Here is a 17954-nt window from a genome sequence, read left to right on the forward strand (position 1 = left end):
GGTGCACTCCTACAAAACCAAAGCATTGATGGCTGCCAGGTCCAAAACATTATAGAAAACAGCCACAGGCCACCTGCCAGTACCACCACCTACCACAGCCGTGCGAGTGTAGTGGAGTGCAGGGGGGCTCGCACGGCTTGAGCTGTTGGTGGTAACTCTATTCAGAGGACAGGCAAATGAGAAATAAGTAGCGTAGCTATATCAAACTATTGTGATTCAATGTGTAGATTTTGTTACAACTGCTAATATAATAATAACAATAATAATGATAATAATAATAATAGGATGTGTAGAATGACTTTCATTAGTGTATCAGCACTCGACAGGAGTATAAAATATGTTCTTTCACAATGACTGATTTTATTACGAAGCCCAGACTAAATTGTTGGCTACGTTGTATTGATTTCAATATGCCGCATAAACTGCGGGTTTGGCGGTTGAAGCAGCAAGTGCTTTTAATTTATTCATTTTTACGATTCTGCAGCTGAAACACCGTATGAGTATTTAATTCAAATATTTTGTAACACTTAAGAATGGACATACACAAGATAGTCACATACGCAGAGATATTTAAATTTGAACTGCGAAAGCCGTTGAAAAAGCGTCTATAGCGGTGATCGTGTTAAATACAGGCAGAGCAATTTAAATTGCAAAAACAGTCAAAATGACCACCTTGGTTGTTCTAGTGTTAAAACAATCTATATCCAGCATTCACGTAAATGCACATCTTTCTAATCTGTGCTCATTCAAAAATAAAGTTATCTGGCTGTCCCAGCATTTACCCTCTGCATAAAAGTAATGCACTGCATTGAATATTCCTAACTCGGTTAGAATGAATTAAACAAAAATAAAAAACATTAAAACCACAGTTTTGGTACTTTTTTATTTTTTAACAATATAAATATGTGCTACAGAAATATCCTTATTCCGATATTATATGTTTTTGGAGATGTTAACTGCAAATAGTAACGGAAGTTAATGGTTCATTTGTGAAATGTATCGTAGCCTGAATGATCGATTCCAGCTCTGTGTTATTATAGGGTTTATTCAGCGAGGTTTAATATCTCAAGACAATATGCCAAAAGGAAACACTACTTCTGGAAATGTATACAGTCTGTTCTTGATGCTGTCATATTTAAGCAAAAAGCCTACAAATCCTATCGACTGTGTGCCACCAATCCCGTGTAATTTGCGCATCACAGCTCACCAGAAGTGGTAAGTACTCTACAATCTACAATGATTTTTTAATTTTTCAAATTGCTTCCCACCCACCTCGTCTTCGTATTCCAGTGTTTTTTATATGTACATTGAGCGAAGTCTGCAACTCAGTGAGTGCAATAGACTACGTTGTGTTAGAAATGGATAGATCAATTTGCTACAGGAGGTAACAGTTGCGGGGACCAGCAGTGGTATTTACATGTACCTGATTACCAAATGCCCCAGTGTGTCCTTTGTCAGGAAGTTTTGTCAAACAAAACCTGTAAACCTTTAAAGTTGAGAAGCCATTTATCTACAAAGCATTCAGAATGCAAAAAAAAAATAAACAAAAGAAACAGGAACTTTGCCATCAGCAACTTTCAATGTGCAAAATGACTTTCTACATGTACTTATACATACATATAAAAATGCGTTTCAAAATGATGTGAAAAAAATGCATGGCAAGTGGTTATGTGGGAAAAATTAAAAACACCAAGGTGGTCCCTACATTAAAAAAGGTTGGGAAGCATCTGTTTTTAAAGCAGACCCCTTTGTGAAATGGTATCAGCAGGTAACTGCAGCTGGGAAATCCCTGTTGCAATAAAGCTTTTGAACTGAAGAGAATGGCTGCAGTGTTTCTGATTGCTCATTTGTCCTGGACTAAACAAGTATTTTAATTTTACACAGCCTCCCTCCCCTTTTCGCTCTATGTATTTCAGTACCAGGGTCTGTGTGTCTCTCTCTCTCTCTCTCTCTCTCTCTCTTTTACCCCATTTCACATCCATCTTCTCATCCAGACTGGCGTGATCCACCTGGCAGGAGTAGCTGTGTTTTTCCTGCTCCTCAGGACTCACTGTCAGGGTCTTTCTCAGCTGGTAGGTTCTGTCCCCGTTGGGTAGCACCTCCCCGCTCCACACCCCCTCCTCCAGCAGATGTTCTCCATCTCTGACCCAGTTCACCTCAACTTCTCGAGGGTAGAACCCCGTCACGTGGCAAATGACATCTGTTCCTGCAGATTTAGGTGCTTTCCTCTGTATTAGCATCACTTCAGGACAGACTGGTGAAGGACAATATCAAAACTGTTACAGTTAGAACCCAGTAATGTTTTATACAGTATTCAATCACACTGTAGAAATATCCTCCACTTTGATTGGCTGTATAAATGAGAACTAATGCATGGCTGATCTGAGTGTAACTCTAGAACACTGGTCAGATTGAAATGAAACTGCTCCTATTAAAACTGATCAGCTCAGTAATGTCTTAGTTGACAGCAGAGCAAACAGGCATTGCCATTTTACAGGTACTTTTGTGTTTATAGTAATTAAATATAGTAATTACAGCCTGTGAATTCTGTCATCTCAGGATAGCAAAACATGTATTTACTGTTTCTATAGAGGGTTTGTTCTCATATTTCAGTATGCTCTCTGATCTTAGCTAAAACACATACAAAAAATAATAGGACCTGTAACAGGGGAGATCTGTGCTGACTGTTTGGCGCATGCATGGTTTTGCAGGAAGAGGGCAGCAACCCGTAAGATCCCCCTGTCAGTCATGGCACTGACACAGACAGGTGAGACGAGGGTGTGTGGTCTCTCCCTCTCTCTGAATGGTTGGGAGGCGGGCCTTGGGTGATTGCTGGGCCTATAAAATAACGCTCTTTTTTTTTCCTCAAGTCGGCCCCTATAGGATGATAAACGAGCGAGTGAAAGCTCTACTGCCGGTCCGTGAATGGCCAGAGAACGAAAACAAAATAAAATAAAATAAATGCAGGTGTGGATAAATAAATTGGTAAAATAAATACATGGTGGAGTGTAGTAAAGACCCGGACCGTGCGGGTAGTGACGGTCGGGGAAACACTACAGAGTGCAGCACCTTTTGTTTTGTGGTTTTGTTAGTAGTGTTTTCTTTTCCCTTTTTCTTTGTGTCTTTTGTTTTCATCATTATTTTGAGCAATTGTATGTGCACTGGACAGTATACCGGTATTGGTAACCCTGTTGACCTGATTACTGGTGTCGGTATGAATACGGACATGGACAACAGCGCCCTCTGCGGGTAAAAATAAAGCAGTGCGCCTGAGTGGCGTTACAAATAAAGTTTTGTCTCCTGTGTATCAGTGAATTGCCCACCACACTTCCACAGGACCATTGTGTGATTAATATATGTTGGGCTTTATGTATCATTTTGTTTGCTGTGATTTGTTCATTTCATACATTGTAAATTTAGGGTTTAAACAAACAAGGTCTCACTTCAGCATGATCATCTGCAGGTTCATTTATTTATTAATGCAGCATCTGCAATTTGAATTTGAGCAGCAAGTAATCATAGGCTGTAGTGTAAGCTTCACATATACTGAGGGTCAGTTAAGCTTCAATGCGACTTTATATATGGACTTAATTATATTAAGAACACGAAAATTATATTATGAACATGCAAAATACGCAAATATTCCATTCACATTTTACTGTAGGCTACATAGTTCATAACTCCTACACACAATCTTGCAAAAGAATGGTGTTTCACACCCACTTCATGCTAATGAGTAAATTAAGTCATGTCCCATTGATTTGCAAGGTATTAATCTCGATTTATGAACACCCAAAATATGCATTAATATTACCCTTACATTGTACAGTAGGCTTTGTCATATATTAGTGCATAACTCCTACAAGAAAACAATACAAGAATGTGATTTCATCCAATGAATGATGTAATGCCAATGAATACATTAAGTCATGTCTCAATGATTTGCTGTAGTTATAAACACGAACAAATCTGCACACATATTCCTTTCACATTTTACTGTATAGGCTACATCACAACAGTTCAAAACTAAAACATACAAACTCGCAAGGAGTAAATTAAGTAATGTTTCAATGATTTGCGAGTTATGGATCTGGATCACGCAAAATGAAAAAGTGTAATGGGTGAAAGCCGGACCAACACAAAAGTGTCCGGACTTGACACTTAACTAGTGCCGATCGTATTAAATTTCTACAGTCTACATATTAAAAACAACTATCACTACAGTAATTGGTATATGTTCTAATTAATGAAAATGTTTCCGGACCAACATAAAATGGCCTGTATGGTGCCCATTCATTATAGTTTGCTCTTTAATGTGCAAGCAATGCAAAGGTTGCCTCATTTGCATTTATTTGTATTGATTGTATTATTAGAATGTAAGGTGACGTATATCACTAGGAACATAAGAAAGTTTACAAACAAGAGAAGGCCATTTGGCCCATCTTGCTCATTTGGTCGTTTGTAGCTTATTGATCCCAGAATCTCATCAAGCACCTTCTTGAAAGATCCCAGGGTGTCAGCTTCAATAACATTACTGGGGAGTTGGTTCCAGACTCCCAGTTTCTCACAGTCTGAAGTGCTTAGACCGATATTTTTCTAAAAACAGGTTAGGCTCGTGGGCTCCCAGAAGAGATCACTGGAAGAATATACAAGCAGAAACAGTACGTCTGAGAAGATGATGTGTCTGAAATTGTTTTTCCTTTAAAAAAAACTACAAACAAAAGATCTGTATTTGTACTGTGTTAGTATCTGATGAGTTAAAAACAAGGAATACTATGAGATTGCTACTTTACCTTTCCTCAGCACAGTCTCCATACCATACTGGATGTACCACTTCAGTGACTGGAAACACTCCTGTTGATAAAAGCCTACATCAGTCTGTTGGAAGGCTGTGTCAGCTTCCCGCTTGTGTTTATAGAAGACAGCCTGTTGCACTGCAGCGACCCAGGTCATGGTCTCTCCATCAAGACTAATAAAATCCTTCCCATCATACGCGTGAACTGAATATGCTCGCCCGGTCCCGTCATCATCCAGCTCACAGCCCCCCGTGTCCTGGTAGGTGTGAACTGAAGTAAACACACAAAGACAAAAAACAAACTACACATTAGTGTCTGTTAAAAATAAAGCTTTCTGAATGTGTTATAGAAGTTAGCACTGGCATTCCAAAGAACACTAAAGAGGTAGTCATTAGGCAGCCCCAGGGGCCAAATGTGGCATGAAAATACTTTGTGAGAGGCCCCACAACTGACCCATGATTATTAGATTAATATATTATTAAAGTATCAACAGACTCCTTATAGAATATACTCTTGCAATGTGGTTAGTCTTGGGTGCAGACATGCAGTTGTAATATAGTATATGCAACATTTGCAGTCCACATGTTGCCCATCAAGAAATCTACTTCATTCACTGCTATAGTCACTGCCGCAGCTTTCAAGGGCAATTTCGAGAGTGCTTTTCTTCTCTTGCATGTCTGAGCATTGAATGTGAAAACATGGAGACAAAGTAGCACTGCAGTACTTTTAGTAAACATTTACAAGTCAATTTATCAGTTGTTAAAATCTACTTTGTTATTAGCATAACAACCTTTTCACTGGCCCCTTTGTAGCACTACCAACAGTTCCCTATTCATAAAATATTTTTCACTGTACTGTTTAAGGAGTGACCTATTGGAATAAGTGAATTATACAATAAATGTTACAACTGCACTGGCTGTGACATCAGCAGTGTCAGATTTTCCGCTTAACATGTCACTGTATGTAATAAAAACCACTTGTTTTTCCACAATATTTGGACTTGTGAATCTGACAGCTTTAGTTCCACCATTGATTGAAAAAAGACAGTGTCCCGAGTTTAAAGATACTAAATATTTACACCTTTTACACAGCTTTCCAAGGCGTTTACATGCCCTAGACCAGTGTTCTTCAATTGGTGGCCCGTTGAGCGTCAACTGTCCTTCACAAAACAAGAAATTGCTGATACGCAAGACTGAAAGGTCACCGCCATATCCAGCATTTTTTTGGGGGGGGAACCCAACACAGGAACAAGTCAGCTGATTGGCCGAGCTTTCATTCTGATGAGATTTCATTTTGGCATGAGTCACAAATCTCCGCCCATTTAGCTTAGTGTCAGTGCCTCATTGGTTGAGCAATGGCAGAAGGCTTTAGTAGTGCGATATGAAAACAGCGGTATGGAGTAATATTGTTTTCTTTAGTGCGGAGAAATCTGAATATTTTTACAAACATTGTTGCACATTAATCCATGTCTGTGTCTAAAATGGCAAGGGATGTGTGGGATTAACATAAAAAACAAGAACAACAAAGTGATGCTTCAGATTTGGCAAGTGAGTCAGAAAATCAGGGGACAAAATCAGAGACATCACTCAAAAATGCTTCACACTTTCCAGACACCGGCCAAACTTGCAAGGTAAAAGTTACGAGGTGATCAACTTTGTTTCGTTGTGATCCTATATTCTGTTATGAGGAAAGTGATAAACGAAATTTCTTTGTACAACATCCCAACCCTTTTCCACATTTATTTTTTGAAGAGTTTAAGTTAAATTTGACAGTTTTCACTTGAGTGCACAGCTAAAAAGAAAGCACAAGTAAACCCCAGTAATGCTATTACTTTATGAAAATAAGTCATTTGCCACTTTGTTTATTGCGAAAAATCTATAATGGCAGGGATAAAATAAATAAATAAATAAATAAATAAGCGATGTCTACTTTTGTACTGTTTCTGCCTGAAATACACACGTAAAGTATATAATTTTAAGTTTGACATCGTCTGCTTTATAGTTAATTCAGTCGAGCAAAGTAAAGCCTTCACAGCCTATTCTAGAATAGTACAGTTTTACATGTAATGTTAGGATAAATAGTATTGGAAATCACTTTAGTTTGGATAGATTTAGCTGGGAAATGTGCAGCATGTAATTGGAACATGAAAGTGAAAGTAGTTTTTGAATTTATTTAATTTAAATACGTTAGCAATTCACTTTAGCTTAGGTATTGTATTAAGTTATATGATTGATTAACCTATTACACTTGACCTGTTGTCAGAGAAATACTTTTTTTATTTTTTGTTTAAATCTTGCAAAACACCTGATTTTTGTCTCCAGTTTAATAAGGTTTGGGAAGTTGTTGAGAGGGGCTGCTGTGTTTTTAAATGAGAAACAGTCTGGTTTTATTATAGAAATGTATGAAAAACTGTGCATATGTCTATATCTTCTTTATTTTTAGGAAAAATTAGCAATACGGCCACCAGTAAGTGTTCAGGCACAGAAAATTGGCCTAAGAAACCAAGCCTGTCAAATATCTTTTTATTTTGGCTTAGAAAAAAAAAATTTTTTTTTAGAAATTTAAAAATGATTTACATTTAAAACACACTGGAGTTAGAACATGCATACTTAGACACAGTGCTACACTTTTAATCAGGCGCTTAATAAGATGCTTACACAACATAAATAAATAAAGCGATCAGTAACTGATGTGCTTTTGTTAGTTAACTTGAATGCCTGCTGAGCAGAAATTTTCAGAAATATTTCCAGTTTTAATATAAAGTTAAAATGAATAACATGCTGTCTTAATAGCATTACACTGGGATTTGTATTGCAAGATGTTGTTTGAGTTATCAGTAATTATTTGTGACATCTATTAGTTGATTGGTGCAAGTGTAGTGGTGCAACGTTCTGTTACTGTATGTAAATTGTGACCCACTGCAATTTACGCCACCAAAGAACGATATATCATGTTAGATAGTATGGAAGAGAGTTATTGAGGCACGTAGGACCCAGAATAATGCGCAAGTAACTGGGAAAAGGAATCCTGATCATTTAAGTAGGGAGACCAATACTAAAATTTACCAGAATGCCTCTGGGGTCAGTGGCCAGGTATTAATAGGCTACTTGCAGCTCACAACCTCACGTTTCAGCTATACCGGTATCTCAGCTCTGGCGAGCGAGTGTCGTATTCGAAATCCAGTTTACATTTTGTCTGATGTTGTGTTCAATGATTTACAAAGATTTATTACTTTATTTTCACTTGCTGAGAGAATGAGAGGAGTTGTACTTCAGGCACAACTGTGAAAACTTTTAATTATCAGCGAGGAGAAGGAAATGGTAGTGATCATTGCAGTAGTGTCCTCCAATGCTTCACTTCAGCACGGCACAATTCATCAGTAAGTTTTCATGCATTTCCAAACGCCCCAAAGTTTGCAGCAAACATTTTGTTAAGACGGACCTAATTGAACCAACACCAGGAGGCCATCAGAGGCTGCATCAAGGAGCTGTTCCAGTTCTGCTTGACTGGAATCCATACTGCTTGCCAGACTAAAGGCTCGGTATGTGGGACCGTAAAGAAAAGCCAGTAGAGTCCAGAAGAAGAAATGCATTATACTTCTGCAATGCTGTCACGATTATTGTCGACACCTCAGCCATCAGCCCTTGATTTGTCAATTTATAAAAACAAGGAATTGTTAAATGTTAGCACTCTATTTAAATACAATCAGAAAAATTCTGTTCAATGCTTCCCATATGCTAGAATTTTTGATATTTTAGAAAACCCTGAACAAGTGTCCACTGTAATTGTTTTTGTCAGCACTAAATGACAGATTCAGAGAATCTGAGCGTCTCAAGATCCATTTTAAATGACTCTGTCCATAAAGTAAAAAAATTAGGCAAGAATATCATTCTTTCAGGCCCTCTACCTGTCGTTCGGAGGGGATGTGAAGCTTTTAGTTGACTGCTTTCTCTCAATAACTGGCTAGCAGATTGGTGTGCCTCAGAGAATCTGGGTTTCACTGATAACTGGGATAGTGTTTGGGAGAGGCCTGGCTTCTTTAGGAAAGATGGTCTGTACCCAAACAGGAGGGGTTCGATCAAATTGTTGGAAAACATTGAGAATTGTGGAAATCTGTGACAATGTATTACTAAGAGAAGTTATTCACAAATTTGAGCCATATGATCAAACCTCCCAATTGAATTGTTCTATTCAGGTTGCGTCTGTCCCCCGCTTTCTATTTCCAGCTGCTTCCTGGGGCTCATATTCTGAGAATTTAATTAAAATCAAGACAGAATCACTCTGTGACAATTTAAGTAGCATCTACTTGTTCAGTGGTCTCCCAGTTCGTAGCCTGTCATCGACAAGTGTGTGTCTGGTTGTACGGTCTCGCTAGGTTTGAAATTGTTGGCTGTGAGCACCCAAGATGGCGAGCCACAGTACGCTGCCCTAGTATAGCCTCCAACATGCTGATTGCATGAAGGTGCTGCTCTCTTGACAGACATGGCATTTTTTCTTTATTGCTTTTATTCAAGCTTGCAATTCAACAGCTGAAATCACTCTACATCCAGTGTCCAATCAACTATCTCAATAATTAGGTGATTAAGTGCATATACTTCGGTCATAGTCAAGGAAGAATGATCAATTGATTAAAAAGAAACCAAAAACTTTGTCAATGTCCATCATTTATATATCTTATTTTTTTCGAAAATAAATGTGTTATAATAGTGATAAGTTTCTTTTGATGCTCAGTATAATAAGATGCGACCTAGAGGAAGAGACGTGGTATTACTGCCATTTTTGGTATTTGCCATCATTTGAAATTTTTGTATTTTGTGGTTTGTAGCCAAATTCCTATTCAGGTTGTGGTTATTTATCGTCCTCCAAAACTTCATTGTCTTTTTTATCTGAATTTGGTGAACTTGAATCGACACTTGCTGTTAACCATGATAAGATTGTGGTGTTAAGTGATTTTAATGTACATGTTGATGTAGAAAGAGATCCCTTTGGAAGAGATGTTATGATATCGCTCGAGTCCCTTGGTTTCACTCAACATGTTACTGGCCCTACTCTAGATTTAGTTATCTCTCGTGGCCTAAACATTCAGAACTTGGCAATCATTGATCTTACAGTTTCAGGTCACCCTGCTATTATTTTTGAAGTATTAATACCTGGCTCGATGCATTGAAACCCGATCTCGCAATTCATCCACTACTGACAAGTTCTTGGAAGCACTGTCAGCTTCATCTATTACTTAATCAGGATCGGCTGAAGAGCTGGTAGAAAATTAGAATGATATTCTAATAAACACCTTAGATTCTACTGCAGCTTGTAAAATTAAAGTGGGTATAAAAAAAATATTCTCCACATGGTTTAACATACAACTATGACACAATGGCTTGTGTGGTGTCAGACCTGGAAGAAACACACAGACAGCAATGGGGTAAATGAAGCGCACGTTTAATAAATGAACAAATAAGACATTTAAACAAAACACTAGAAAACAAATGACACATTGGCCAAAATAAGTAGACAGACAAGACAGTGGACGAACCCAAAGAACTATAATTGTTATATTTTATTTCTTCCTCCTCTCTCTCTATCCAGTTCTCTACTGCGAAAGACCCATCCCCCGTGTGCATAAAACACTGACTCTTATGCAGCTATACTGAGAATAGACTGCTAATCAATCATTCAATTGAATCTCATATGAACTACTTTGACACATCCGTGCCCAAATACAAATGCACACGTTATCTGCATGTGAAGCGATTGTGCAATTGCCATGCCTAAATACAAATATACATTTTAAATCCCTGTACTACACAGCCCAATTTATACATGCACCAATACATAATAACACACCACATAAAACACAAAATACGAACCGGGGCGGGGCACCTCGCCACTAACACGTATGAACAAACACACGTTGTAAACTAGAACGTAGATGGAGAGCTACTACACTTCAGGTCCATTATTTAAATTTGGAAAGATAATATTTAAAAATATAGGGCTGCACTATCCTCAGCAAGATCAACTTATTATTCAAATATCACTGAAATAAACAAGAATAATCCTAAATTTCTATTTCAGTCTATAGCCAAGTTAACTAATCCTCCTCCAAAGTCTGTACAATCAAACACTCTCTCATCATTAAGCTGTAATGACTTCATGAACCACTTTAACAAAAAAGTTACTGACATTAGGAATCAGATATTCAACAGCGTACCAAATTTAGATGTGCATCAAACTATGCTACTTGCAGTACACCAATCCACATTTTGGAGCATTTTTCTTCGATTAGTCAAATGGATCTGGCTAATACAGTTAAGAAGATGAAATCCACTGCATGTGCGTTAGATCCCATCCCTACTCCACTTTTTAAAGAAGTATTCTCCAAAATAAATACCACAGCATTAAATATTGTTAATAGCTCCCTTTTATCAGACATTGTTCCCAACTCTTTCAAGATTGCAATAGTAAAACCACTGCTCAAGAAATCTACCTTCGATCACAATGTTCTTAATAACTACAGGCCTATTTCAAATCTTCCATTTCTGTATAAAGTTTTAGAAAAGTAGTTGTCGAGCAACTTGACACATTTCTTGCAGTTCATAACATGAGAAATTTCAGTCTGGGTTTTGGCCTTGTCATAGCACAGAGACAGCACTTAGAGTGGTTAATGATGTGCTGTTATCCTCTGACACAGGCAGACCTTCAGTTCTTATACCATTAGATTTAAGTGCTGCCTTTGACATTATTGATCATTCAGTTTTAATTAATTGCCTTGAAAATCTGGTAGGATTGTCAGGTTGTGTTCTGTCTTGGTTTCGATCCTATCTCTCGAACAGGTTGCAATTTGTTAAAATAGAGGAGGGGACCTCTTTCTTGTTAAAGGTTACATGCAGGATCCCACAGGGCTCAATTAATGGCCTAACCCCGTTTTCTTTGTATATGCTGCCTATGGGCAATATTATTTGTAGCTATGGGGTTCATTTTCATTGTTACACTGATAATACACAACTATATTTATCCCTGAAACAGGGTGACACCTCGGCTGTAAATATTTTAAGCACCTGTCTTGCTAACATAAAAAATGGATGCTTGAAAACTTTAATTCTAAGTGATGATTCTGGGATCTCAGAAGCAACAAATATGTCTGATTTACTCCTTGGTGGCTTCTCTTATGAACTTGCCGATGCAAGGAGAAATGTGGGTGTAATCTTCAACCCACTCTTTCTTTTGAGACATACATCAGGAATATTATTAAAATTGATTTTTAGCATTAAGAAATATTGCCAAATTTAGAAGTATTCTTTCCCACTCAGATAGTGAGAGATTGATGCATGCTTTTGTATCTTCTAGAATTGATTATTGTAATGCCCTATTCTCTGGTACTCAGTCATGTTACAGCTCGACTGCAACTTATACAAAATGATGCAGCTAGAATTTTAACCAGGACTAAGAGACAAGATCCTGTGCTAGCATCTCTGCACTGGCTTCAGGTCTAATTCAGGATAGATTTTAAAGTGTTGCTGTTAACTTAAAAGCATTAAATGGCCCTGCACCATCGTATTTAAATGTTCTTTTCATACCATGTTCCTAGATGCCACTCAGATCACAGAATGCTAGAAATAAAAAAAATAAATAAATAAACACACACACAGATGGTAGAGCATTCAGTTTCCTTTCAGTGGAATGACAACCATTACCGAATGGGAAGAGCCCTCTCTGACGGTCAAACATTGAGCATATATTAAAAAGCTGCCCTATCAGGGCCCTGCTGTGTGAAGGAAGTCCCTCCCACCTCCTATTGAAGAGGGTCATCCTCACAGTAGCATTTTTCGCCATTTTCTCTCTCAGTCCACTGAGTCAGGTCACAGATTGCCTCGTGCTCTAGGAATTGGCTGATTTGTCGTTTTTTCTAAACCCCCAAATTTATTAAAATCACACGGCAAGCCACTCGAGTGTTTTTAGAGATTGCTATTGCCTTAGTCCTGTGTCAGTTTTACTGATTAGAGTTGGTTTCGACCCCTCTTATTGAGATTGGCAAGTGGCCATTGTTCTCTGTATTACCTCGTGTGAGATTTAACTACCCTTGGTTGAGCTATTGTGGTGCTGTAGAGTGACCCCGCGGGCTCGCGACATCGTTCTCTACGCCGATTTATTCGGCCTCAGCTACCTTACAGCTTGGGCCTACGTGCCCCTATCAAGCCTCTGGCTTTCCTAGCGTGGCTGCACTTCCTATCGACGCCAACGCCGATTCACTCTGCTACATCAGCACGGGACCGTGCTCTTCTCGGCAACGACCCCGACGGCGTATTAAATCGGCACCAGCTTGAACAGCTCCTCACGCCAACCCCGATGCCAATTGTCCGGTATGGGTGAAAAAACATCTTTGACGCCATCCTCAACGGTGAATTAACTCGGCTCCGTTCAGAGCATCGCCGATAGCCTTGGCACCAACAGTCTCTGCACCGACTGCTCAGCACCGACCGCGTGTTCGAAGCCTAAGCTGATATACTCTATGCCTATTATCAGCCTGGCTTCGTCCGCCCTGTCTGGGTACCGACACAGATTACTCGGCGCTAGTTAACACCACTCTGCACCGACACGTCGCTCGACACAGACGTCCTGCGCCATGTCAGTGCGCTCCACTGGGTCCTCCACCAAGTTCCCCAGTGTGATCAGTGCGCGGAAAAGCTCCCCAGGCAGGACAAACATTCGTCCTGCGCCAGATGCCCAGGGCCGGACAACACGGCCAGGGCACTGGTGGGCGAGCTGGACTGATTTCCCTGCTGCAAGTTCACCAGAAGAACTAAGCGCAGGAGGGCAGCCCTCTCCCCAGAGCAGGGGAGAATGAGATCAGTGGTTCAGGGCCCCACCCAAGGGTCCTCAAGAATCCCACCTGCCAAGGTGACCAGGGACCTCCCTCACACTCCTGGATCACCTTCACCCTCTGCGCCACTGGTGCAGAGGCGGAGACATCCGTCCATAGAGGCGAGATGGTCGTGGCCCAGACGACACCGCTCAAGGGGATGTTCCCCAGGAGGCAGGCGGTCACCCAAGAGGTACTGCTCCCCTTCTCCACGGAGGTGCAGGCGCTCTCCGTTGGGGTCACCACAGAAGTGCCATAGCCCGGCTGAGCGGCGTTTCCATGAGCCCCCTACCACCGGACAGCACCAACTTTACCTACTCCCGCTCCCCATCCTTGGCTCCACATAGGCCCCCCAAGCCCAGATAAGCTGTCCTCTGATTTAGAAAGAAAATGGCGATATGCTACTGTGATGACGACCCTCTTCAACAGGAGGTGGGAGGGACTTCTGTCTCACAACAGGGCCCTGATAGGGCAGCTTTTGTATATATGCTCAGTTATTGACGGTCAGAGAGGGCTCTTCCCAATCAGTAATGGTTGTCATTCTTTTTCAGGGAACCAGGGTTATCGTAATAACCTAACGTTATACAGCCTCAAGACTCTGGAGCTGCCTTACTCTGCAAGGGAAGCCAGTGTCGCTGCTTTTAAAACAAGATTAAAAACACGCTTTTATAATATAGCGTTTTTATGCTAAAATGATGTTCCTTTTATTCTGCCTTGTTCTACTGTTCTGAGTTTGTTTTTATTGCTTTTCTTGCATTCTTTTATTAATATTTGACAATAAGCGCTTCGCTGCAATTTTTACTGTGAAAGGCCCTTTATTAATTACGTTATTATTATCATCATCATCAAGGTTTGCAGGCACATTTGTGTATTGGGCGTTAGCTATTTAAATTCGTAGCATACAAATATTAACAAATGCTCTCAGCAGTTTTTTATTTATTTATTTTTTTAAGATAATGTGGTGAAACTGTGTAATTTTGTGTTCTCACATACAAAACAGATTTGCAAGCTACACGCACCTGATAGCCTTTTGGAGCCTGATTAAACCAGCTACTGGAAAAAGCGTACGTTACACAGGCATTGGCTGCTAAAAGATGTGGATGACTTCACCCTACCAACATGCAAATAAATGGCAAGTTTTTATTAATGTTATTATGACCTGTAACAGGGCAAGGAGCCCTGTACAGTTTATGTTTGAGAACGGAGTCTCCCCCTTCGCCCGTGTTACTTTGTGTTTGTGTTATGATTTATTTGTTTGTATATTGGTGACGCTGTACATTTGTTATTGTTTTTATGATGCCGTAGCTTTGCATCTTTTATATTTTTATGTTGAAACATGTTCTCGCAGAGGAGAGGTTAGCAAACTCATTCTCTGCCAGGAATGATTAAAAACCTTGTGCAAAAGGTGGCTATCTCCTGAATTAATTATGTAATTGTTGCTAATCAGGACATGGCCACCTGTATATAAACCCACAGCTCTCTGCACTCCGCGTGAAGGTGTTCAGAAGTGGAGAACGGGAGACTGAGAAGAGAGACAAAAATAAAATAAAAACGGATCAGTGAAGGCCCAGCCTGACCGGTTTATTTGTGTTTGAGATTTGTTTTTGTTAATGTCTTATTTGTGCTCTGTGAGCAAGTGTTTTCTGTTTAAATATTTTATTTATTTTTGTTTGTGTTTGAATAAACGGCACTCCACACATCTTTTGCCTGAAACAAGCAGCGGTTTTAATCTGTGTGCTGGCTTCCCTGCACTAATCTTTCTTAGTTTTTTTTTTTTTTTTTGTCTATTTCAGACTCTAAATACCAATAAAATCTGAATAGATAGGATTTAAACCAGCTCTAATGTTATGAGTATCTAAATATTACTTTAAAAACTTTTAGTTTTGACATTTAAATGAAAACGTAGCCCTGTTTTTTTCTTTCTTTTTATTTAAGAGTTTTACAAATTTCTTTAAAATCTACCGATACAGTCATTGCAGACCTTGGATGATTTGTGTTTATTTATGGGCCATCGCTTTAACATCCACAGATCTACAATAAGTCAGATCATTAACCTGATCCAACTTTCTGTACACATTGTTAGGTTCAATCAGCATATGGATGATGTCTCCAGAAGGCGTGAAAGTCAATTTACCAGATGTATTCATAAAGTATCCAGACACTCAGGTCATCACTGACTACACTGAAACACCTTCTCCAAAGTGAGATGTCCCACAGTCCCATGACAGGTATGCTGGGTATGGCTCCACATGGTGTAGTGACATTTGTGTCCTCTTTGTTTAAATATCTCCTTGTTACTTGCAGAACCAAATCTGGCCTCGCTCCTATACTAAAACCAAAAATGGCCATAATGGTAGTCAAAGGGTTTATTGTGGATGATTTGGTTCCTTGCAAAATCTACAGACCAGCCTTTCAGGAGACCACTTCAATTGCCCGATTTGAGGATTCACACTGAGTGCCTGAACAGAAGGATCAAAAGAACACAAATTCTAACACCATCATTCCTCTTTCCTGGGAACATCAACCAGACATTTACTGTAGCATGCTTACTGTCAATCTACCAGTGAAAGCCCCTAGTCAAGGCTTGGATTATTTAAGTAAAAAGGACACTTTCAGTCTGATGTAAATTAATAAAACGTAGAACTTATTCATACAATATAAACATTGTTCAGTTAAAAAAAGCCGGTAAAACATGTAGTTATTACAATTTTACAAGGCTTACGTTTGGACATTATATAACAACTCTATTATATAACCAGACATAACATTACACACGTCACAGTTTATATGGTCATTGACAGACATACATAAAAGTAGTCCGTTTTAATTTTGATCTCTTTAATAACAGCAGGATCACAGTAAATGTAGTCATCCCTCCAACCCTGTGACAAGCAGGGATCCTAGGAATCCGTTTGCTGTGGAGTAACAAGTGAAAACATGGATTTTCTACGTTGTTTGAGATTTTTTGTTTTACACTTGGGGAAGGGCAAAAAACGTGCAAGGCCATTTTTGATTGTTTAATAACCAAATCAATACACATACCACATATAAACATTAACACAGGCAACTTTGCTTTAAATTTACATAAACATACCTATCTAATAAAACTACTTCTAGTAGTCAAGTTCAGTTTACTTCAGTCATGTAAAATCTTATACTGTAAAAGGGTTTATATAAAAACTCATAAGAGCAGAGGATTTTTTTTAAATCAATTTCTGTCTTTTCTTATTCATGTGTGTCAGGGGTGTGTGCAGTTTTGACAGTGTCTATTCTGAACTTACTGTCAGGGGCATGGATAAGCAGAGACAGAATCTCACAGAAACCCATAACACAGGTGAAAACATATGGTGCAAGGACTAAAAAAACATTCATGCATCATGCCATCCCGTCTTCCATTCTCACGGTATACTATATGCTTCTTCTTATAATAACATTTGAGAGCTACACATGTAGAAATTAAACTACTTATTAACAACCATGCATGGACATTGTTTGTTCTTCAAATGCTGCACGTCTTGTGCTTGAGGGATGAAACTTCTGTATAAAAAGGACGACGCAACCCAGCGTCCCGGGCTCAGGTGTCCATTCTACAGAGATGTTTATGTCCTATTACTACAATAAACTAGACCTTATTTTTACTACCTGTAAATGTTACTGGTGTGTGTTTTTCTTACAGTTTGGCGAGCCGGCATGGAGAGGATTTTTCCGGACTGGAAAGAGACCGTGGCGAGTATCAGTATTTTTTTTAACTTTTCTAACTCCTGTTAGACAAAAGGACAGCAGAGGGGAGGTACATCCCTCTTGCAAACCCATTCTTTTGTTTTTAAGGTATAAATAGTTATTGTGTAAAACTGATCATTTCATATAGGAGCTGTAATAATATGAATATAGGATTGTATGTCCCCACTACACTGGGGCACAGAAGGTTGCTATAGCATACCGGCAGCTGTCAGATGAGCACACAAATAAGTCTTGGGTAGGAACTTTCAAATTAGTATAGAAGACTGTTTTGGGTAAGGCAGAGAGTAAATGACAACTGTTTGAACAAACTATTAGCAAAGAGGAATTTACTGAGGCATATGTTGTTAAACATGTTCCAATGGGCAGTGTCTGAGGGATTACAACACAAAGCTGACCCGTGGGGTTGGGTGATATTGTTGGGTTTGCAGATAAGCAATTCAATATATCAAAAGACAGCTGAACTAGTACAGGGCAACATTAGAATACTTAAGGAGGTAGTTCAACAGGAGGAGACAATAAAGGAGATGTCTGGCAGGCTAAATAAAGGCATGTCTGAC

At 39.2% G+C, this 17954-nt stretch overlaps 1 protein-coding gene across 2 annotated transcripts in view; it reads right to left on the reverse strand.

The window, feature by feature from the left end:
* The window catches only part of LOC121294141 (major histocompatibility complex class I-related gene protein-like), a 63598-nt gene that overhangs the window by 10788 nt on the left and 34856 nt on the right, over nt 1-17954 (reverse strand). For both annotated transcript variants that reach the window (XM_041217732.1, XM_041217730.1), the window contains 2 exons: nt 4794-5066; nt 1967-2254 (listed from right to left, as the gene is read on the reverse strand). In XM_041217732.1, the coding sequence (XP_041073666.1) occupies nt 1967-2254; nt 4794-5066 (561 nt within the window). The remainder of the gene's footprint in view (nt 1-1966; nt 2255-4793; nt 5067-17954) is intronic.

Source organism: Polyodon spathula, chromosome 18 (assembly GCF_017654505.1).
Source record: "Polyodon spathula isolate WHYD16114869_AA chromosome 18, ASM1765450v1, whole genome shotgun sequence".
Lineage (NCBI taxonomy): Eukaryota > Metazoa > Chordata > Actinopteri > Acipenseriformes > Polyodontidae > Polyodon > Polyodon spathula.